The sequence below is a fragment of the Felis catus genome, chromosome B4 (genome assembly GCF_018350175.1).
Source record: "Felis catus isolate Fca126 chromosome B4, F.catus_Fca126_mat1.0, whole genome shotgun sequence".
Lineage (NCBI taxonomy): Eukaryota > Metazoa > Chordata > Mammalia > Carnivora > Felidae > Felis > Felis catus.
In genome coordinates, this window is record NC_058374.1 from 37,500,629 (window position 1) to 37,524,070 (window position 23,442).

The window sequence follows — 23,442 nt, forward strand, 5'->3', positions numbered from 1 at the left end:
TCCCCACCAGCAATGAGAGTTCTAGTTTCTTCATATCCTCATCAATGGTTGCTTTTTTATTTGTTTTTGATGTAGCCATTCTAGCAGATGTGAAATCATATGTCATTTATTTGCAATGATAACTAATGATGACGATTATGTTGAGCGTGTTCTCATGTGTACTTTGGCTGTTCATGTAGCTCTTTCAGAAAATGGCCATTTTTAATTGGATTAGTTGGCCTTATTGACTTGTATGAGTCCTTTATATGTTCTAGATACTAACTGTTTTGAGATACATGATTTGCAAATCATGTTCTCTCATTCTGTGAGTTTTTTTTTTCTCACTTTCTTGATGGTGTTATTTGAAACACAAAAGTTTTTTTTTTTTTCCTCTAAATGTTTATTTTTGAGAGAGAGACAGAGCACAAGCAGGAAGGGGCAGAGAGAGAGACACACACACAGAATCCAAAGCAGACTCCAGGCTCTGAGCTGTTGCACAGAGCTTGACACGGGGCTCAAACTCATGAACTCAAGATCAAACTCATGAACTTAAGCTCATGACCTAAGACAAAGTCGGATGCTTAACTGACTGAACCACCCAGATATCCTGAAACACAAAAGTTTTTAATGTTGATGAAGTTAATTTATTTTTTCTTTTATCACTTATGTTTTTGGTGTTGTATCTAAAAATCCATTGCCTAACCCAAGGTCATGAAGATTTACTCCTATACTTTCTTCTAAGTGTTTTACAGTTTTAGTTTCTTAGTTTAGGTGTATGATACATATTGAGGCGTTTGTTTGTTTTTGTTTAAATTTATTTATTTAACATTTATTTATTATGTTTTTATTTATTTTAGTAATCTCTATACCAATGTGAGACTCAAACTCATGACCCCAAGATCAAGAGTTGCACACTCTAAAAAAAAAAAAAAAAAAATGTGTTGCACACTCTACCTACTGAGCCAGCCAGGATCCCCTTTGTTTCCTATTTTGAGTTAATTTTTGTATATGGTGTAAAATCAGGGTCAAACTTCATCCTTTTACATATAAATATCCAGCTGTCCCTGTGTTATTTGCTGAAAAGATTATTGTTTCCTCATTGAATTATCTTGGCATCCTTGCTAAAAATCTATTGATCATACATATGAGCATTTATTTCTGGATTCTCAACTCTCTTCTATTGAAGAAAATTGTCTATCCTTATGCAAGTACTATGCAATCTTGATTATTGTATACTTGAATTAAAAAAATTTTTTTTTACATTTATTTATTTTTGAGAGACAGAAAGAGACAGAACAAAAGCAGGGGAGGGGCAGAGAGAGAAGGAGACACAGAATTTGAAGCAGGTTCCAGACTCTGAGCTGTCAGCACAGAGCCTGACGTGGGGCTTGAACTCACAAACTGTGAGATCATGACCTGAGCCAAAGTCAGACACTTAACCAACTGAGCCATCCAGGCACCCCTACTTGAATTTTTAATTTATTATTTGGAATATAAAAATGTATTGGGGGGGGGTACCTGGATGGCTCAGTCAGTAGGGTGTCTGACTCTTGATTTCAGCCTAAGTCATGATCTCATGGTTCATGGGATTGAGCCTTGTGTCAGGCTCTGTGCTGGCGGTGCATAGCCTACTTAGGATTCTCTCTTTTCTTCTCCCTGCCCCTCCCCCTCTCACATGCCTTCTCTCTCTTTTTCTCAAAATAAACGTTTTTTAAAAAAGTGTATTGAAAGTATATTTTTAAACATTCAAGTTTTTAGACCTTTAAGCTTTAATATTCAGTTTTAGGGGTGCCTGGCTGGCTCAGTTAAGCATCTGACTTTGGCTCAGGTCATGATCTCACAGTCCATGGGTTTGAGCCCTGCACTGGCCTCTGTGCTGACAGGTCAGAGCTTGGAGCCTGCTTTGGATGCTGTGTCTTCCTCTCTCCTCTCTCTCTCTCTCAAAAGTAAAAAAAAAAAAAAAAAAAAAACAATAAAATTAAAAAAAAATTCAGTTTTATTGCACTTTGATTAAAAAATAAAGATAAGAGTTTCATAAGGTACAGAGCTCAGTATGTAATCATTAGGCTTATGAATTATAATATTTAGAACTGCCTTATCTAATATGGTAACCACTAGCCACATGTGACTGTTAAGCAACTCACAATGTGGCTAATGTAACTGAGGAACTGAATTTTAAAATTTATTTAACATTTTCATCACCCTCAAGAATTTCCTCATGCCCAATTGCAATCAATTTCCATTACCACCCATGTCAGGCAATCTTCTGTCTTAACAGATTTGCCTATTCTGAACATTTCATATAAATAGAATCACACAACCTACAGTCTTTTGTATCTGGTTTCTTTCACTTAACATAACGTTTTTGAGGTTCATTCATGCTGTAGTGTGTCAATACTCCACTTCTTTTTATTTTTGAGTAGTATTTCATTGAAGGGATACACCACATTGTATTTATCCATTTACCAGTTGATGGGCAGTGGATTATTTCAATTTTACATAATTTTTTTTATTTTTTAATTTTTTAAATGTTTTTATTGTATTTTTGAGAAAGAGACAGAGCGCTAGCAGGGGAGGGGCAGAGAGAGAGGACAACACAGAATCTGGAGCCGGCTCCAGGCTCTGAGCTGTCAGCACAGAACAGGACACAGGACTCGAACTCACATACTGTGAGATTATAACCTGAGCCAAAATCGGACGCTCAACAGACTAGGCCACCCAGGTGCCCCTCATTTTACGTGATTTTAATGAATTTAAGTTTAAATACTAAAGCAGGTAGGAGCACCTCGGTAGCTCAGTTGGTTAAGTGTCTGACTTGGTTTCGGCTCAGGTCATGATCTCACCTTTCGTGTTTCAAGCCCCACATCAGGATCTGTGCTGATGGTGCAGAGCCTGCTTGGGATTCTCTCTCTCTGTCTTTCTCTGCCCCTCCCATACTCTCTCTCTCAAAATAAATAAACTTAAAAAATTTTTAAATACTAACGCAGGTAAGATAGTTCACCTTCAAGCATGACTTTATTGCATTGGGGAGACTACATTTCTCTTTAACCTTTGAAAATTTAATACATGAATTGAGATGTGCAGTAAGAGTAAAATATACTCTGAATTCCAAAGACTTAGAATTCTTGATGTGCTTAAAAGATCAAAAGAATGAAAAAGGAACAGAGACTATCAAAGTAAAGTTGAAAGATGAGCAAAATAACAAGATAGGGTTTCTAGAAATGTGGAGGGGGGAAACATTAAAAACTCACCTCTGAATACCTCCAGGGGTGATAGTATCCCCTTGTGTTATTTACAGGCACTGCGTTATTTCATATGTATGACCTCTTTTCATCTTCCCAGTGACACAGTGAGGTAAGGACTATCTATTCTGTGCTTGAGGAAACCAAGGCTCAGAGAACTTAGTTTGTCCGAGGTCCCCCGGCTAGCATGTACGAAAACCAGATTTGACCCCTCTCTGATTTCAAAATCCACATTTGTATCCGTTGCAGATGAATGGAAAGTTCACCAAGAATGTAGACAAGACACATGTTTGACTATGGCCTGGCCTTTAGATTTAAGCAACTGTCGGAGCGATGGCAGAGCAGGAGGGGCAAGGGGAAGACTTGACAAGAAAGAGGGTCTCTTTGCTCTAAATTGACAAGTTATTTCACATACTACACCTGCCGCCGGCCATTTCAGTCTTTTGGAAGGCTCTTCTGTTACCATGAGGCCCAGACCCTGCCCTCTCATCCCAAAGAAATACCTTGGGAGAAATAGCCTTGGCCTCCAGAGGCGGCTCTCACAAAGCCCGTCAGCGCCTCCAGCCCTGCTGCTCGATGATAAGATAAGACGCCCGAGGGACTGGGGAAAGAAGCCAGCCTGGTGACGCCCAGCTGCTCCCTTGGTGACGTCTGTCCACAGCAGACACCGTCCCTCCAGGGACTCCAGGCTCAGCCAAGAGGCCTCTGGTTTAAGACCAGCTCTATGGAGCTCCGATAACACTGCCTTTCCAGAGCTTTCTGCAATCAGAATTGCCCTCAGCCTTCTGACCAAGTGTGGAGGGGGTCTTCCTCAGCAGTGATGACTGACAGCAAGAAAGGTTCTTGCCTCCCCAGAGTCAGCAGCCCCAGACTGCTGACGCGTGCGGGGCTGGGCACTGTGAGTGTGACAGGACTATTTTTGCCCCAGGACAGTGCTGTCAGCAGGTAGGAGGTGAGGGGTCACGCTGCCGCTGCTGGGGTTGAGAGCTGGGCAGAGTGCCGCTGGAGCCTTGCTGAGAGCTGGGGCTCCACCAGCCTGCAGAACCTGAAACCGCCTTCACTGTTGGTTCACAAAAACCCACGAAGGTGAGGGACCCTAATGACTGGAGCCCATCACACTATTTTGAAAAGAGGCATCACTCACGATGACCTTTTTTTCTCACCGCTTCCTTGTAATCTTGATCCTAATGCGCTATTCGTCACCTGCTTGGAAGAGGTATTGTCCCAATTGCTCAGCAGTGAGCATCAGTCAGAGAGGACTGTGGCCCCTGACAGGCTTCCAAATGCCCTGCTGCAGTGGCCCCAGTAGACTGTTGTAATGGGCAAATAGATCCGTGTAGCAGATTGCCAATGGTGCCCTCACTTTACACAGGAGCCGGGTTCCTGGAAAGTTGTCCTCAGACTGAATCCTATTGGGGCAGCTCTACTGAGGGCAAGATATTCCACACTATGAATGCACAGGGGTTGCTACTCCACCAAAAACAGAGAATGCCTCCTTTAATTAATTTTATCTTTTTATATCTAAATACTTTCGTAAAATTTTATTTTTAAGTAATCTCTACACCCAACGTGGTGCTCGAACTCACAACCCTGAGTTGTGCACTCTACCAACCGAGCCAGTCAGGTGCCCCTATATACCTAAATATATTATCTATATTTAATCTTATCTTTAATTATGTTTTTTTTATTATAAAAAAAATGACATTTTGGTTGTCAAAAGTCCAAATTGAGGGGGTTGCCTGGCTGGCTCAGTCAGTAGAGCATCTGACCCTTGGTCTTGGGCTTGTGAGTTTGAGCCTCACGTTAGGTGTAGAGACTACTTTAAAAAAGTTTTATTTTTTTTAATTCAAATTGGGAAAATAGATAATTTAGAAAGGAAAAGTCCTTATCATGATATAAATTCCTTCCATATATTTTTTCCTATGCTTATACAAATGTGTAGTAATCTAAAATAGACCTCTGAATTTTTTAATTTTTATCAATATAGGATCATAATCATACTCATAATGACTTTTTCCTCCACTAAGTCTTGCCATATCTATGCATAAAGATCTAACTCATTCCTTTTCAAGACATGCATAGTATTTCATTGTGTGGATGAAATGTACTCTGGAGAACATTTTCTGTGAGAGAAATTCTCAGAAGTGCACTTATTAGGTAAACGGATGACGATATTTTAACTCTTAATAAATAATTGCCAAATTGTCCTTCAGAAAAGATTGCAGTGATTTTGGTACATTTGGTAGTAACTTACATTTACATTCCTACCAAGTGTATCAAAATGCTTGTTTATCCACATTGTCACCAACATTGGATATTATCAGTCAATCAAATTTTTGGCGCCAGTGTAATAGGGGACGCACACGCACTCTACAGCCTTGCTTCTTCAGTGTCTTGTTTGTTCTTATTCTCTATTTTTCTATTGGGTTCACTTCAAAGACCTCTATGTATATCAGAGAAATCAGTCCTTTGTCCTATGTGTTGCAATCTTTTTTCTCATTTGTCTTCCTCTTCTGACATTTATGGTGTGGTGAGAGCACAGGGTTTGAAGGCAGACTCTGGCTTTGTCTCCAATTCACCACCTGAATAACCATAGTTTCATTACTTAGCTTCTGGCTCCCCATCTGTAAACTGAGGAATCAGAACAGTGCTTAGCTCAGGAGAGTGTAATGGGAATGAAATGAGTGGAGGCATATCAAGTGCTCGGTGTAGTCCCTGTGTGAAATAAGCACTATGGGGTATATGCTATTAATTATTATTATTATTATGCATTCAAATAGTTTTAATTTTATACAGTCAAATTTATTGATCATCTATGGCTTCTGGATTTCCTGTCATGCTTAGAAAGGCGTTCTTCCATCTAAGACTAGAAAAATATTCACCAAGGGTGCTATGGAAAGGGGTCTGTGGGAATCCATGTATAATATGAATCCCCCACCCCCTCTCCCCCATAATTTGGCTGTTCACATACCAGGATTTTTTTTTTTCCAGGAAGATTGCTTAATTTAATTTAACTTAATTTAATTTAATTTAAGTTTGCTTAAAATAAGAGAAATTTATTCTCTTACAGTTCTGGAGGCTAAAAGTCCAAAATCAAGGTGTCAGCAGGGCCCGCTCCTGCCCAAAAGCTCTGGAGAAGAATCCTTCCTTATTTCTTCTACCGTCTAGTGGACACAAGCAGTCTTTGGCATTTTTGGTCTGTGATGGCATAAGTTCAGTCTCTGCTTCTGTCTTTGCATGGTCATCCTCCCTCTGTGTGTCTAAGCCCCTGTTTTTTCTTCTACCCCCCCCCCCCCAGTTTTATTGAGAAATAAACCACTTTTATTGAGACATACACCACTGTGTAAGTTTAAGGCATGCGGCATGACGGTTTGATTTACCTACGTTGTGAGACGATTACCACAATAGGGTCAGCTAACATCCATCCTACTAATGCAGTCTGTCTTGGTCTCTGTGGTATAGCAGGGTGCTTCCGTCTTACCCCATGTTCTAGAATTCTCTCAGTGGTGTCTTGTTCTTGAATAGTTGTTAGTTGTTTTTCTTGTGAGGGGGAGTGAAGTCAGGAACAACCTATATCGCCATCTTGGTGAAGTCACTCCTCAGGAATTATTTTAATTTTTTTTTTTAACGTTTATTTATTTTCGAGACAGAGAGAGACAGAGCATGAACGGGGGAGGGGCAGAGAGAGAGGGAGACACAGAATCGGAAGCAGGCTCCAGGTTCCGAGCTGTCAGCACAGAGCCTGATGCGGGGCTCGAACTCACGGACCGCGAGATCGTGACCTGAGCTGAAGTCGGACGCTTAACCGACTGAGCCACCCAGGTGCCCCTCAGGAATTATTTTAAAGGGGAAACCTACTGCATTTAGAGTGTGTGCAGGGGCACCCGGGTGGCTCAGTTGGTTAAACGTCTGACTTTTGGTTCCAGCTCAGGTCATGATGTCACAACTCGTGATTTCGAGCCCCGCATCAGGCTCTGTGCTGACAGTGTGAAGCCTGCTTGGGATTCTTTCTCCTTCTCTCTTTTTTCCTCTACCCTGCTCTCTCTCTCACTCTCCCTATTTCAAAATAAATAAATAAACCTTAAAAAAATCAATAAAATAGAGTGTGTACAATGAATAGGTCAGGTTGCCTTTATGGTGTCTTGGTTTGGGGAACAGACTGTGTTAGCTTGCAGCTTTATGTCTAAAGAGTGGGCCTGGCAGGTCATACCCTGCCCCCTTCATAAACTAAATAACTTCCACTTGTCAGAAGTGCCAGCTTCATGCTGAGGTCCCTACCCTGGAGGAGTTCACAGTCCAATGAGAGAACACACTAGTCATCAGATGGAAGGTGTCATTAAAGGCCTCCTGGTAGAAATAACATCCCCGATGGATGTTACTGGGTGGATAGCAAGGAGGGGAACCGAGGACATTCCAAACAGTGGAGACAACAAGACCTTCAGTCACTGCTCTACGAATATGTTCCCATCTCCAATGCATCAGATCCTCTTGCTACCTCTGTACAAAAGCACAGAGGCAGGGAGGACATCCTCTAGCATTGGAAAGAGGTGGTGAGATGGACAGTAGTCAGAGACTGGATGACAGAGCATCCGACTAAGACTTCCTGTCCCAGTTCTAGAACTTTCCTAATCAGATAGCCTTAAGAAAGTGGCTTTACTCCTCTGGGGCTCATTTTCCTTGTCCTTAATGTACAGCCTCAGCTTATGCCCTTAGGCAGCTATGGAAATTCTATAAGATCACACATGTGTAAACATTCTGTCCTGTACAATGTACATATTTGACACCCTCAGGGTACTTTGTGCTGCTAATTAATAATGGGAGTTGTTCCTGCCTTAGGGGCTTCACTGTGGGTTCAGCCTGTCTGTGTTCCCTGGGGCTCTTGCGCCTGCTTCCTGCAGAGGGGACAGCTTCCAGCTGGATCCCAACCTCCATGTTCACAGCCTGCCCTGCTTTCCTGAGTCTTGATTCCTGCCTCTCCTAGTCTTTGTGTTGACCCAGATCAGGACTCTACTCTAATGCCCTTTAACCCTGGCAAAGATACTCCACAGGCAGGTCTGAGCCTCCTCCCCTGACAGGTTGTTTGTAGCAGGATTAGAATTTGCCCCCTGGGTACCTACTGTGTCCCTTTGGCCTTGTTTTCCCCAGGCATGAGTATAGGCCCCTCTCCATCTCTGGCAATTCTCCCATCTGCCCATGGGTAAGAGTTAATGGCTTAGAGATGGGGCAGGTGAGCATCTTCCAGCCAGACCTCAGCTCCTCTGCACACCACTAGAGCCCATTTGGAAACCACTGGAAACTGTGTCTTCCCCTGGGTGGTAGTGGTTCTCTCAAGACAGCAGGGTCCTGGAAGTCTGAAGACCACTGCAGAGGGCAGCACCCTGCAATCTTACAGTCCTGTGCACAAGGCACTGAAAGGCACCTGTTAGGCAAAGAGCACTTGGTGGGAGTTTTGGAAACCTGCGTTCTGCTTTCAGCACTGTCTCGTTGTGTGGCCTTGGACAAATCCCTGGCCTGCTCCGGTCCTCGGTTTCCCCATTTGTAAAATGAGAGGGCTGGCCATAGGGCTGAACTGATGTCCTGTTGGCAGACAAACATGTACATGGTTTGAAGGTGAATGCCTTTAGGTGGGGCTGGCACTTGCCAGTGAGAAGCCTCTCCCACCACTTCTACCACTGAAGGCATCTGAATTTGTGTTCTTTGCTGCTCCCCAGTCCTGGCCCTTGGGAAAGGAGCCAACAGTCCTTGGCCTTTTTGGCACCATTATTTAAGAGGCCACCAAAGGGAAGAGGTAAGTACAGAACCAGATCAGGCTAGGTTCTCTCACTTTCTAGGAGCCAACCTTGACCTAAGATGCAAACAGTGAAGAAGTCACTGGGTTTCCCAAGGCCTGTGGTCCTCATGGCAACAAGAAATCTCTCCTCCTTTTCTCCTATGCTTACTAGGAGATTGGTCTGGCTTCACAGGACCTGCTCAGAGGACCCAGCACCATGGAGGGTCTCCACTTGGTCTAATGCTCTGCTATCGCCATCTTGAAATTCTCAATAATTTTGAACTGGGGACTCCACGTATCCATTCTGTACTGGGTGGGCCCTGCAAATTACTGGAGGTTACATTATACCTGTTTGGAAACCTTTTATCATGTGTTCTAGCAGTCTGTCCCCTTAGAGTACTGGTTCCTAAGACAGGCTCTGTGATTACCAGAGAAAGAACATTCTGAAGGATTCTTCTTGTCCTTCAAGGTCCAGATGAGATGACACGGAAGCCGTGAAGTGTCCTCTGACCTCCACAATGGATGCTCTCCTATTTTCCCACTTTATCACATGGCACCCATCCCTTTCTATAATTCATCACAAATTCCCTGTCTGAAGGATTCATCTCCACACTATGCCCTCTGTGCTTTGACTTGCCCAAGATAGATAGATGCTCAATAAATGTTTGTTGACTGACTGGAAAGCAAATAGAACTATCTTCTCAGTTCAGAGTACAGGGCAGTGCACACAGTGGGTGTTCAATCAATGCTGCTGACTCATTCAGGGAGCAGGCCAGGCAGTTGCACCATATGGGCCTTCCCTTGCCCCAGCTAAGGAGTCACATGGATGATCACAGTCTCCTTTTCCTACTCAGTGAGGGTACAACCATAGAACCAACGAGGTCCAGCAAGGTACTGCTCAGTTACAGGGTTTCCTGGTGTGGAGGTGGAAAGGAATTACTCCTTACCCACCATCCCCACAGTTTCAAATGCCCTCAGGTGCAATTATATTAAGAACCCCTGACACTTGCAAAGCACCTCAAAGTTTGCAAGCCACTTTTACACATATTATTCTCAAACTGTCCTGTAAGTCAGGAAAAATACTTAAATACCAATTATGTATTTGTTTTAACATTTTTCCTTTTACTGTGTTATGCTCATCGAGGAAAAATAAGAAAATACAGATTGAGCAAAAAGGAAAAGAATACCTCAGATTCTAGTACCTAGAGATGATACCATTAATATTTTAGTCCATAGCCCCTCAGATGTATCTACACGTATAAACATATATTTTTTCAAATAAGATAATTCCAGGGGTGCCTGGGTGGCTCAGTCGGTTGGGCGTCCGACTTCAGCTCAGGTCACGATCTCGCGGTCTGTGAGTTTGAACCCCGTGTCGGGCTCTGGGCTGATGGCTCAAAGCCTGGAGCCTGCTTCTGATTCTGTGTCTCCCTCTTTCTCTGCCCCTCCCCGTTCATGCTCTGTCTCTCTCTGTCTCAAAAATAAATAAACTTAAAAAAAAATAGGATAATTCCAGCACTGTTTCATAATCATGTGATTCCCATTTTTAATAGGTGGCTAACAGAGGTCCCAGGTCACAGTGGATAGTGCTAAAGCTTGACTCCAGGTGTCCTCTTAGGCCAGTGTCTACATCTGGAACCAGGCTGCTGCTTAAACTCCTCAGGGGCCAGAGAGATTGGTTGCTTCTATTTGATGGTGGTAGGAATTGTTTGCTCGGATTGGGCTTAGGGGAAAAGACCCCAAAATTCTCCTGGGTGCCCCATAGTCCAACATGGGTGAGGCCAGGCCGGGTTGGGCCTGGCTGCTGCTCCAGAGCTCCTACCTCTGCAAAACTGGACTTTGCCTTGCAGTAAACAGTCACAGGGATGCCAGGGGTCGGTTGTCGGGCAGGGGGGCCCAGAGGGAGCCGGTGCCAGGTGGCGGGATTGAGCTGTATACGACTGACCCCAGAGAGCAACTAGATATCTGTTGAGTAGCCTTGAAGGGCTGCGTTTTTTGTGTTTTTAGAAAGGGAGTGAGGACCCAGCAGTGACCCAGCAACTGCCTCGCTGCCCTGGGGCATTGCCCCAAGCTGTAGAAAGGGTCCTTCCAGCCAGGCTCAGGGCAGGACTACCTGGCCTTCCTGCCTTCTTTCCTCCTCCAATCCCTGCCTCCCTCCTCCCTCTCTCCTTCTTTCTTTCCTGAGCACACACTACTGGTCAGATACTGTGTCAGGCACTAGAAGAAAGATGTCCTCAGAGATCTGGCCTTCAAAAGCTAAACAGAGGCTTACAGAACAACACAGTTGTTAAGAGTTTGAGCTCTGGCCTCAGACAAAGCTGGGTTCAAATTTTGACTCGCCCATCTCTAGCTGTGTGACCTCACACGTGTTACTTAACCCCTCTGAACCTGTGCTTCTCCTGGAAGGTATCTATAAGAAGTGAGAAAATTCATGAAAACACTTCAGGGTGAGTTCTGAATAAATGCAGCTAATAAAGGGAAGCTGTACATGTGGAAGAATTTAGAGTTTGGGCTGTTTAACATGTTCAGCACCCACGGTGGATCTAGTTCTAGAGAAAACCTGGGGGCTGGGTGAGAACTGGCCTGCACCCACTGGACATTTTTGCCAACGGTTTGGCAGAGTTTGGCAGACGGTCATCCCTTTCATGTATGTGGCCTGGACCATACACTAGTTCCCCACTGTGAGGGGGAGGGGTGGTACCCTCTCCTTTTACAAAGGAGGAAGCTGAGAAGCAGTGAGTTTGCACGACCTGCCTGAGAGAAGAAATGGCAGCCAGGCTCAGTTCAGATCCCAGCACAATGCCGACCATTCACTCAACCTTCATCTCCCCAGACCCTGGCCATGGCATCAGATCTGTTGCTCAGAGTGCAGGAGCTCGCCTGGGAGAATGTGTGATTGTGCACCTTACTTCCACATTTGAATCCTGAAGAAGGAAGAGAGAGCAGGTGTGAGAAGCCAGGTGGGGACTGCTGGGCAGAGAGGGACTCTTAGGGCTCAGCTTGCAGCTATCCTGGCAGGCTGGCTGGCAGAAGGCTGAGACCTCTTTGGATTGGCTGAAGCCACTGGGGCAGGGACTCAGGGCTGGCCGACCCTTGATGGCAGTTTCCACCCTGGCTGTGGTCCCTGAGACTCTGCTCCGGGAACTCCTCTCTATCTCCATCCTACATGCCTCTGGAGCTGCAGTGAGCATAACAGCATTGCTTCCTCACCTGCAGCCTGTTTCATGTATGCCAGGACCCAGACACTGCGACCACAGAGACAGTACACACACACACACACACACACACACACATGCACACTAAATCTGTAGGGAGGACTGAGGGGGTCAGAAGTCACATGCCCATGTAAGGAGCTCTATATAAGAGACCTGTGGAGCACAGCTTACCATGGTTCTGCCTCTTAAGCCCCATCCAAATGAATACAGGGTGACAAATGCATCATTAGTTCATTCAGCATGCCGGGCTAGGTGCCAGGCTCTGGGACACAGCAGTGAACAAGACAGATAAAGTCCTTGTTCCCATGACGTTTATCTGCTGGGGTGGGATTGAAAAAGTCTTTTTATCTCCTGGCTTCCCCCTTGATACACTGTATTCTCTGCTAAGCCTTGTCATTTCAGGGGATTAGGAGAACAGGGCTATGGGGAAGGCAGGGATCTCTGTTGTATCCTAGATGCCTAGCACAGGGTAGGGGCTGAAAACATGTTTGTTGAACTGAATCAAGTAGGAATCTTGGCAGGCTCCCTCCATAGGCCTGGGTGGGGTGGGAAATGCACCAGCTTCCCTTTTCCCACCTCACTGTCAGATATGATCTGCTTCATGAGGTCTTTTCACCTGGACTGTCGCCAGACACTGTGGGCACAGCTCTCACTGCTTCTTAGTCTAATTGCCTGAAATCCCAAGGAAACCATCCCCGCCTTTTGGAAGCGTGCGATCTAGTGGGGACATACAAAACTCATATGCACCGTCATGTGGAATGTTGATATTTTACCTTATGATTAATTGTTCTGAAAGTCATTTTCACCTACCTGTGTGCAGGCCTCCTATCTGGATTTAGTTTCCACCACAAAATCGAAGGTTCTACAAGACCAAGAAAGGCTCAGTAAAGGTTCCTGAGTCAAGCCATAAAAAGAATCTAGGGGTAAATGTATCAGAGCCCTGTAAACAGGCACGTGATCAGTAGTGCGAGGCAGCACTGGACACTGGGCAGGAAGGAACTGGTGGAGTATGCTGGCTGCTGGTGTGAAATACAGATTTTGATTTATTCATATTCAGAGGAAAGATTTAAATGTGCTACTTATACATACTTTAGACTAGTGTCCACTTTTGAGAGGGTTGCAATGCCCTATGCTTCTAGGGACTGTATGGTGTAGTGGTCAAGTGCACAGGCTCCAGAGCCTGCCTGGGTTCAAATCCCAGCTCTGATATTTAACAGCTGGGTGGTCCTGGGCAAAATTACTGAATTGTCCTGAATCCCAATGTTCTCATCTATAAAACAGGTGTTGTTAAAAGAATTCAGTGACAAAATCAACATGAAAATGTCAGGCCCTGAGCCTAGAAGACAGTAAACACTAGCCGTTGCCATTCGGCAGCACGGTGTAGACCAATGGGCCTCACACTTGAGCTCGCATGAGAATCACTTGAAAACAAAGATGGCTGGTTTCTACCCTGAGTTTCTGATTCAGTAGGTGTGGGGTGGACTCTGACAACTTGCATTTCTAACAAGTTCTATTGCTGCTACAGCTTCCTCAGGGACCACCTTTTAAGAACCACCAGTATAGAAGGAAGAATATAGTTTAGGATTCTGACATTGAGACCATCCCGTGGTATCAGGTGACTTTGGGCAGATGGTCTCTTTGAGCCTCAATGACTTCACTTGTAAAATGGGACTGTTGGTAGCCACTTCGTGGGGGTTGTGTCTGGCATACAGTATTACCATTAAGTGTTATTGTTCCAATTTTAGCCAAATCTGTTGGCCTTTGCAAGATGAGGAGGATCACAATGAGTAGAGATGGGTGGGGTGAGCCTGGGGAATGCTGCTGAGAACCCCAAGGTCAAAGTGGGGCATGGAGCAAATGCCAGATGGGTCTGGGAGCCTCAGAGCAAAGTGCTCATTTAGAAAGTACTCTTGCTTAGGGTATTGGGAGACAGCAGAAAAATTGTTTGGAAACTTCTATGTAGCCAATCCATGATTAACTTTGGACCTGAGATGACAGTGTTTCCTGAAAGCCATTGACAAGGTGACCTCTTGCAGGGGAGGTGGAAAATGCTTCCTAAGAAAAAGCAAACAGGCCCCATGGGGTTCCTATTGCAACCCCTATATCTTCCTGTCCCTCCCTGTACACTCTCTTCCTTTTTTATATAGCCCCCTTTTGTTAGAAAGCAACCCTGTCACCTCCTGCCTCACAATGGGATCAAAAGCACTTGGGTTCCTGACCCGTGGCAGGTGGAGCTAAGGCGGGCTTGCCTTGCTGTTTCCCCGAGCGGCCCCCTGGTGGAGAACAGTGACATTGCAGACCTTCCCAGGGGGAGGTTTCTCCCCACGTGTCCAGTGTTCCAGCTCTAAAGCCCGGGTCTGCAGCCTGGGCCAAGGGCTGGAGCTTCTCAGCAAGACTGCGCCCAAGGCTTGGAGAAGATTTCTGGGTCAGTTGGGTATTACTATTACCGGAATAGCACGCAAAATACACCCCACCCGAGGTGGTTTAGAGACTGTTGATTTTTAAGAGATCCACTGCTCTTGGCACCGGGAAGCAGGCAGTCAGAGCGCTAGCCCCAGACCGGGCCTCAGGGGTCTGGGCCTTTGCAAGTTTTGGCCTGAATATCAGTGGCAGTTTCCAATCTGAGTCATTCACTCCCTGAGGCGGGATACCAGTGGGGAAAGGGCTATCCTTGGATAAGGGGCTTTTTTTTTTTTTTTTAAGTTTATTTATTTTGAACCAGATGAGGGGGGGCAGTGCGTAGAGAGATAGGGAGAGAGAATCCCAAGCAGGCTCTGTGCTATCAGCCCAACACAGGGCTCGATCTCACAAACCACAAGATTATGACCTGAGCCAAGATCAAGGGTCGGACCCTTAACCGACCAAGCCACCCAGGTGTCCCCAGGGACTTTTATTTTAAAGGCAGATTCACTGTCCAAACACTACTCCCCTCACCCAGAAGTCATTGTGTATGAATCCCACCCTCAAAGATGCTTTGTTTTGCCTTTTTGGAAAAAAACTCAAATAAAAAATTCAATGTTATCATCGCTTATCGCACATGTAACATGGGCAAGTCACCAAGCTAGGCACCCAGGGGACCCAGGTACCGAGGGGACCCAGGTATACTGAAGATGCAACCCTTGCCTTAAAACGGGCAGCCAGAGGAGCCATCTAGAGAGGTCTAAGCAAAGCCTGAGGCCAGTATGGAGCACAGCAGCCTTTGCACAGAGTCTGGGCAGAGCGTGCCTAGGGATAGGTTCTAGAAGGGATGAGAGGCTTGGGAGGGTGGGGAGGGCATGGGAAAGAAAGGCCTTAAGTCCTGGAGCTGAGCAGGAGCAGGCCGAGAAGGGTGGGGTGTGTTCAGGGAACAGTGAGTAATCTGGTGTGGCCCAGGGCTGCTGAGCATCACTGTGCCTGGCACAGGCCGAGCGGTAATAAGTAAGGGTTAGCTCTCTGCCCCCTCCCAGGGGTGAAAGGAGGAGCAGTGCACCAGGCTAGAGAGAAGGGTACATGCAGGCCAGCTGAGCACCCGTAGCACCGAGGCCTGGCAGAGACCCCAGGCCCGGTGTAGGGGGGCTTGTCTGAGAATTTCCCTTCTTTTTTTTTTTTTTTTTAATGTTTATTTATTTTTGAGAGAGAGAGCAAGAGAGCGTGCGCACAAGTGGAGGAGGGGCAGAGAGAGAGGGAGACACAGAATCCTAAGCAGGTCCCAGGCTCTGAGCTGACAGAGCCACCCAGGTACCCCAAGAATGTCTCTTCCTGGCAGATGGGCCTGGTGCAGCTGGAAGGTGAGACTCGCAGGGGTGAGAACAGGTGTTGTCGAAATGGACAGAGAAGTATTTCGATGACCACAGGGTTTGCTGGAAAGACTAATGGTGCCTTTGAAATCTGGGCTGGGACAGGCCCTGAGTCACAGCATATTATTTAAAACATGCCTTAGGCCCACAGGTGCCAAGTCTAATCCTGAGTGGGAGAGATGCTTCTCTCATATCTGTTTGAATACTTTATAGTTTTCAAAGCCCATTCACCTGCTTTATCTCATCGATCTGTTTAACAGCAGCTTTGTGCTAACCAGGGCAGGTACTCCTCCCATTCCACAGATGGAGAAGCTAAGGCCTGGGTATGATGAAGTTATATATTCTACTTTGTTTTAGCCATTGGCCTTGTTATAGTGAGTGTTTGCTTTTGTTTTAAATTTAGTATTATTATTATTTAGATAGTTCAAACATTCAAATGGTTCAAAATTCAAAAGGTATGGATAAAAGTCTCTGTCAACCTTATCTTCACAGCCGCCTGGGTCACCTCTTGCCAGTTGGAACCCAAGCCTTTTGACTTTAGGACTAGTGCCCTTTCTGCCACCTGGTGCAGGGGCTCAGGGACACTGTAGATTCAGGAAAGCCTGAGGCAAGTTTCATTGCTACAGGTGTTTTACCTCCTCTTAGCAGTTATGCATATGTATCCTTGGGGACTAATTGTCTTCTTTAATCTTAGTCCACATACGTTTATCTTTCCATCCTAAACTCCTTGGAGGCAGGGAGTATGCCTTCAATTTCTGGGAGGTGGTAGAGTAGGGATTAACCTTGTAGGCTCAGGCATATAGAAAATTGGGATGGGGCGCCTGGGTGGCTCAGTCGGTTAAGTGTCCGACTTCGGCTCAGGTCACGATCTCATGGTTTGTGGGTTTGAGCCCCGCATCGGGCTCTGTGCTAACAGCTCAGAGCCTGGATCCTGCTTCGGATTCTGTGTCTCCTCCTCGCTCTGCCCCTCCCATGCTCATGCTCATGTTCTGTCTCTCAGTAATAAATAAACGTTAAAAAAATTTTTTTAATAAAAAAGAGAAAGAAAATTGGGATAAAAACCTGTGCTGTATGAGCTTGTACAAGTTACTTAGGTTCTCTGAGCCTCCACTTTTCCGACTACAATGATCATGCCCTTACCAATTTCACAGGGTTCTTGTGAAGACTCACTGAGATGACTCAGGTCCCATGTTTAACCCTGGGCCAGGCACAAAGTATGCACTCTGTAAGTAAGTGGGACCTATGATTCCCAGGGTACTGAGTTTGTGCATAGTAAGTCAGACCCAGGCATCCGTTCAAACTTAATTCTGACGGGATTGGGGGTCTCAGGCACCTAATTAAGGGCAAATTGGCATAGTAGGTCACCCAAATCCATATGTTTGAGCAAATCATTCTTCCTGAGCTGGGATCCACCCTTTTTCCCAAAGGAGTCTCCCAACAGCCTGGCTCATCCTCATTTTCTTTTTGGGAGAGGCCTGGATTTTCTGGATAGTCAGTCATTTTGAGACCAACAGAAAGGCCAACAAGGCATGGGCCTATTTTGTCTGTAACCTTGAGCCTGAGTTTATACACGGGGAGACTGCCATATGGCTTTTCTCAGGGCTGACAGTAATGACTCACTGCAGGGTCACCAATGCCCTTGAACTGTCTTGGGAAAAGTGGCTCACTGGATCTGCTTCTGGGCCTTGCTCCACAGCTGCCTGACCTCTGCTTCTCTCAGACGAATGTCCTCAACCCCTGAGACTCTCTATTTAGACACAGGGGGTTCCCCACACCTGTATCACTCTGTGTTCAGAGGGACCCAAGAAATCATTTTTTCTAACCCTCCTCATCTCACAGATAAGAAAAGCAGCCCAGTAGTGGCTACAGGCTTGCTCATACCTCTAGAGCTTGTAGCAGACCCAGGATTTGAACCCAGGTCCAGGGTGCCTTCTGTGATCCTGTCCTGGCTGCCACAAACCCCTACCCCTCAGCCTACTCCTTCTCCACAGGGTACTCACTCCCTGCCTCAGGCTCCAGGTCCTAAACATTCTGAGTGGCAGATTCCATGGCTTTGTGGTAGGACAGTTACTTACCCTTTTGAAATCTGGTTTCCATGAAAGGACAGAATGATCTCTTGGAGCCTTGTGGTCCCCACTGACCATAATATCAATTAGCAACGTAAAAATGTGTTTACTTTTCTGTTAAAAGAGTCATTCCTTTCCTATCCAACTCAAGTTTTGTAAAGAAACAAAAATATACGCCAACAAGGATGAAGGGATACATAATTGCCTGGCAGAACAATGGAGCAATCTATGACTTCCAGGGATGGAATCCACAGAGCCTGGGGAGCTGGGACCTGGCAAGACAAACAGGGTGACAGGGAAGTCTGAGTTGGAACAAGGGGAAAGGACAAGGAAGAGAGAGGAAATTATTGTACTGGGGCAGGCCCAGGAGTGGGGCAAGCTGGGGAAACAAGGAATGGATCTCCAACCCCCCTGCATCACCCCACCCCAGCCAACACAATCATGCCCCTCTTGTAGTCCAGAACCCCCATGATACCCCATAATGGGACTCTGGATGTATTCCCATCTGCCCTGATGCCCCCCAGCTCCAACTTCATAAAAGTCAAATTCCCCTTCTGGGTTTCAGGGGCCATTGGCTGGCATGATTTTGACGGGTTACCTTTCCCATGGGTATATGCATTTTAACAAACTGAGCCACCCAGGAGCTCAGGGTATATGCATTTTAAATAGGGATTCTGGAATCTCTGGTTCGGCTTCCTGCTTTCTTCAAGTAAAAGTGGAGGGGTTGAGGGGGGTAGGATGGAATAAGACAGATGCCACTGGGAGACAGTGTCACTGAAAGATCTGACTGAGGGGAAACAGGAGAAGAGCTTGGAGTAGTTCTCTTTCTCTGGGGAGAAACAAAGTCTCATTCTGTCTCTCCATAGCCTCCACCCCTCCAGAGATGGGATTTTCCTTCTCTTTCATAGATTTGGAAACTGAGGCCTAAAGTGCCAAGCCCAGAGACAGAGGTGGGCCCAAAGGCTGAGAGTCCTAACCCTGCAGCCCCGGCTCTGAGGAGCCAGATGAAAGGGGCCAGGAGCTGGAGTGAGAGCATGTGGGTTTGAGGAGAGGGGAGGCTCTGGCAGACTGGCCTCGCAGGCTGCAGCAGGGGGCAGGGGCAGCCCTGGGAGGGGGCTAGCGCCAAGGCCAGCGGAGGGAGCCGACCAGATCCAGTGATTCCCAAGTCCCAAGAAATATAAATGACTCATGCTGGGTGGCTCTGCGCGCCAGCCCAGCCCACATTCCCGGGCCTTTGTTCCCAGCCAGCCTGGGCCTGGCCTTAAAGGGCCAGCTCCTAGGGCCTGAGCGTGGGCCGCTCCACCCCACCCCCACCCTCCTCTTTAATCCTGGCCCTTCCTTGGGTTGCTCCTAGTCTCTGGGCTGTGGGTAAAAAGGGTGGCATCCTGCGGGATTTAGGGGTCCATCCGATTGAATCTTCAAGCTGTAAGGGAGGGCTCTCAGGTCGTTTCATCCATCCCTCTGCCTCTGCACCTAAACTGTCCAAGAAGGATTAAGAAAACCTTTGCCCTGCTTTTTAAAGATGCTTCTGTGAGGGGACCCCTTTCAAAGCAACTTCTTGCAGAGTCTCAAACCATCTCCCTTCTAACACCATCCCCCAGGCTGTAGGCTGGGCTGGAGGCCCCTCTCCCAGGGCCCCTCCCTCTATTTTCTCCCCACCCCACCCTGGGCCCCGTCAGTATTGTTTTTTTCTTGGCTCTCATTTGACATGTGTTTGGTGGGTTTTAGGTTGGATTGTGAACCCGGCTCCCTGTGCTGGGCCTCTGAGGGGTCCAGGTTTCAGGCCAGTCCTATCCTGTCCTGCCCATGGATCCCTCGGGGGAGAAACACCATCCTGGAGCCCATGCAGCCGGGCTGCCCCAGTCATTTCTTTGGACCTTGTGTGCCACCATGTGGACATTCTGGAGATCTGGAGCCTTCTGGGGCTCAGAGGGGGCGCTCTGCAGACATTCCCACAGCCACCAAACCAGACACTGAAAAAACATCCTTAGCTAGAAAGTAGCCCTGAATCAGCACAAACCAAAATAGAGGCAGGCCCTAAATCAAAGAGGGAAAGATAGGACTGTACCCTCTGTGAAACAATGGCTTTTTTCTTCCTTTTTTTGTAAATATATATTTTTTAATGTTTATTTTTGAGAAAGAAAAAGAGAGACAGAGACAGAGCATGAGCAGGGGAAGGGCAGAGAGAGAAGGAGACACAGAATCTGAAGCAGGCTCCAGGCTCTGAGCTGTCATTACAGAGCCCAGTGTAGGGGCTCAAACCCATGAACTTCGAGATTATGACCTGAGACAAAGTCGGACACTTAACCAGCTGAGCCACCCAGGTGCCCCAACAATGGCTTTCATAAAGCCATTGAACAACAGAAGCCAGCTGGCTCTATTAAAACTTATAGATAGCAATATTTTTTGTTAAAGCTTGGGAAGATCTTTGTGTCCCCAAGCAAACAGCCCCTTCTGCCCCCCAGCCCCTCACACAGTATTTGGGCAATGCTCTGAACACAACACTAGAGCTTTGGGTTTAAGGTTTTGTCCACTGTTAATATGCAAATTTTAAGAGAGGGGTCTCCTTAGATGCTTTCACAGTAATTTCAGGGTTTATCAGATCTTGAACTGAGAGCTGGGTTTGGAGGGAGTAGAAAGTGTCAAGCTCTGGGGGAAACTGGAGGGAGGGACAAGGACAGGAGGAGTGGGGATGACCAACAGGAAACTCCATGGGCAGGGAAGCCCTGCTCACAGTTGTTCCCTAGTCAGAGCCCTTCTAACCATGGAGAGGCCTGGGGGCTGCTCCATAGACTCTGTCATTTAATAAGTGTCCACTGTACCCAGGACAAACCTTTACCAAATGGGCTAGAACCATGGGCTGTAGCTTTGAGGCCTTTGTGGGGCACTGGCCTTGGCATCCCTAGCCCCAACCAACCAGGCCAGCTGGCTCTGGATAAGCCCAACATCCAGAAGGAGCATCCAGATACCTCTGAGACCTGCCCCATCCATCCTTCCATCTGCCCACCCACCCACTCAATAGAAAACCTCTGTGGTCATCTGCAGGGTTAGGTCCACCCTCCTTCCAGGCTGTCACATCTTTCAAAGTTCTGCCTTCCTCTCCTTTCTCACTTACTCTCCCACAGTTCCTTGTCACCCTGATCCTAAATCAGACCATAGTCTTTCAGTGGATCTCCCTGCTTCTGGACCCGCCTGGGCCCATGCATTCCAAACACCGCTCCTAAATTTATCTCCCTAAAACACACCCAAGTTCTCCTGAGTGATTGTGGACTCTGCCTGCAGCATCCAGTCTGAATTTCTGGGCCCAAACCAGAGGCCTGCTCCCTAAGCCCTATGTTGTCACTCCATCTTTTGGAGTTAGTGACTTCCTGAGAATAAGAGCTTTGTTTTATATTTCAAAATCAAATCAAATGTAAATTATATGTCAATAAATCCTAGCCAAAAAACCCAAAACACTAGCATGCATCTCTGTGTGCATACAGACATGCATTCTGATGTGCATGGCTGTGGCCTCAGGGCTCTTGGCCACTCTGTTGAGTGGGATCCAAATACAGCTCCTGACACATTTGCTAAGCTGTGCACCCCGCCTCAGGGCCACATCATTCTGGGAGATGAGGTGCCCTTCTATTCCCCCCAAGTCTCAGAGCTCCTCCTATTGTGTTCTGAGATGCTTTCCTTTCAGAGGAAAAGAGAGCGGCCCAAGGCCAGGCTGGGCCCAGGCAACACAGAATGAAATGAGGTTGGTGCATCTCACAAGGGGCTGAGGCCCTCCCCTCCCCCTGCCGTGTGAGGGAACGTGACCCTGGGGAAACATAAATGACAACATTCCATCATTTCCAAGTTCAAAGGTCCGTAAGGGCTTTCTAGTCCAACTCTTTATTCTTTCAGGCCGTAAAACTGAGAAGGGTGCTGCTTGCTCTCGGTTTACCACCAGGTTACAGGAGAGCTTTAAAACCTCTTTCCAGTCTCTCAACTGCTTCCCTTTCGGGAGCCTTCAAGGTAAGCCTGTGCTTTCTCCCTTACAGCCTGGGAACCCCAACCCCAGGGGCAGCCAGCCCATCAACCTGAACCACTATGCCACCAAGAAGAGCGTGGCCGAGAGCATGCTGGACGTGGCGCTCTTCGTGTCCAACGCCACGCGGCTGAAAGCGGTGCTGGAGCAGGGGCCCTCCGCCCACTACTACACCACCCTCGTCACCCTCATCAGCATCTCTCTGCTCCTGCTCGTGGTCATTGGCATCCTGCTTGTGGTCATCGGTGAGGAGCCCAGGCCTGGACTCGGCCTTGGCGCCCCCTAGTGGAAAGAAAAGCCCCACCGGCTTTTTGCACGCGCCAGTTTCTCAGCCTTACACTAACCTGGTGGTAGCCCTCCGCATGACAACCGCCCAAGTAACAACTCCTCCACAGTGAGAGCAGGCTCCCTATCCTACCTCCTGGTATCACACATAGGGGTCACTCCACAATACCTTCACTTACTTGTAGCAGAGGTCCCTGCTACTGCCTTTTGTGTGAGCACCCATCCCCACTCTTATGACCCAGGATAATTTCCCAAATCCCTATTCCATTAAGTACCGTGTGGATGCCCCATGCACTGGGCAGTGAGGCAGAAGGCAGCTTAACGCAATGACTACCACCTCCCTTGCTTTCTGCCACGCAGGTCTCTGAGGTGCCAGACTTTCTCTGACCTCTAGTGGATGCGGTGAAGGAAGTTTGGGGCTGTGGCCCCACCCTGACCCTCCCTTCCCACTCCCCCCACCCTTGTCCACAGCGCGGCTGAACCTCAATGAAGTAGAAAAGCAATGGCAGCTCAACCAGCTCAACAACGCCGCCACCACCCTGGTCTTCATCACTGTCATCATCAACGTCTTCATTACAGCCTTCGGGGCACAGAAGACAGGCTTCCTGGCCGCCAGGACCTCAAGGAATCCCCTCTGAACACAGCCTGAGAACCAGGTGAGGGAGGATGGAAGGTCGCCAAATGACCCTTTTCTCAGCTCTGGGCGTTTGGGGTAAAGTGACATCTTTGCAAGCAAAAGGGGAAAGAGATCTGAGGCAAGGAGGGGATCTTAGAGAAGAGCTTGGATCTGGGCCCAGAAAGTCCCCACGTGCTGTTAACAGGTGACTCTTCCTCGGCAATTAAGCTTGAGCTTTTCTATAGCCTGGGATGGGTTTTTCTATAGCCAGTGTGGTTAGTGCTTGGCTCTGCCCCTCTGGCAAGAGGGAAGATGCAGTAGGGATTCCTCCTTGGCGCTGCCCAGCAGTCCTTGCTACTCAAACTGTAGTCCCTGGACCAGCAGCAAAAACACCGAAGCTTGCAGGAAATGTAGACTGTCCGGCCCCACTCCAGATCTACTGAATGGGCATCTGCATTTTCAAAAGGCTGCCAGGGGAATT

The 23,442-nt window shown here is 47.1% G+C and overlaps 2 protein-coding genes across 4 annotated transcripts in view; one reads left to right on the forward strand and one right to left on the reverse strand.

Moving 5' to 3' along the window:
- Window positions 1-23,442, forward strand: part of NINJ2 (ninjurin 2) — a 79,498-nt gene that overhangs the window by 55,584 nt on the left and 472 nt on the right. For 2 of the 3 annotated variants that reach the window (XM_019834331.3, XM_019834332.3), the window contains exons 2-3: window positions 22,074-22,305; window positions 22,817-23,001. In XM_019834331.3, the coding sequence (XP_019689890.1) occupies window positions 22,074-22,305; window positions 22,817-22,983 (399 nt within the window). In that variant the 3' untranslated portion in view covers window positions 22,984-23,001. Of the gene's footprint in view, window positions 1-14,445; window positions 14,632-22,073; window positions 22,306-22,816; window positions 23,002-23,442 lie in introns of those variants that run through there. The other variant, XM_011283747.4, reaches the window with a different exon arrangement.
- B4GALNT3 (beta-1,4-N-acetyl-galactosaminyltransferase 3) overlaps window positions 1-23,442 on the reverse strand; it is a 138,965-nt gene that overhangs the window by 13,146 nt on the left and 102,377 nt on the right. The window lies entirely within an intron of this gene.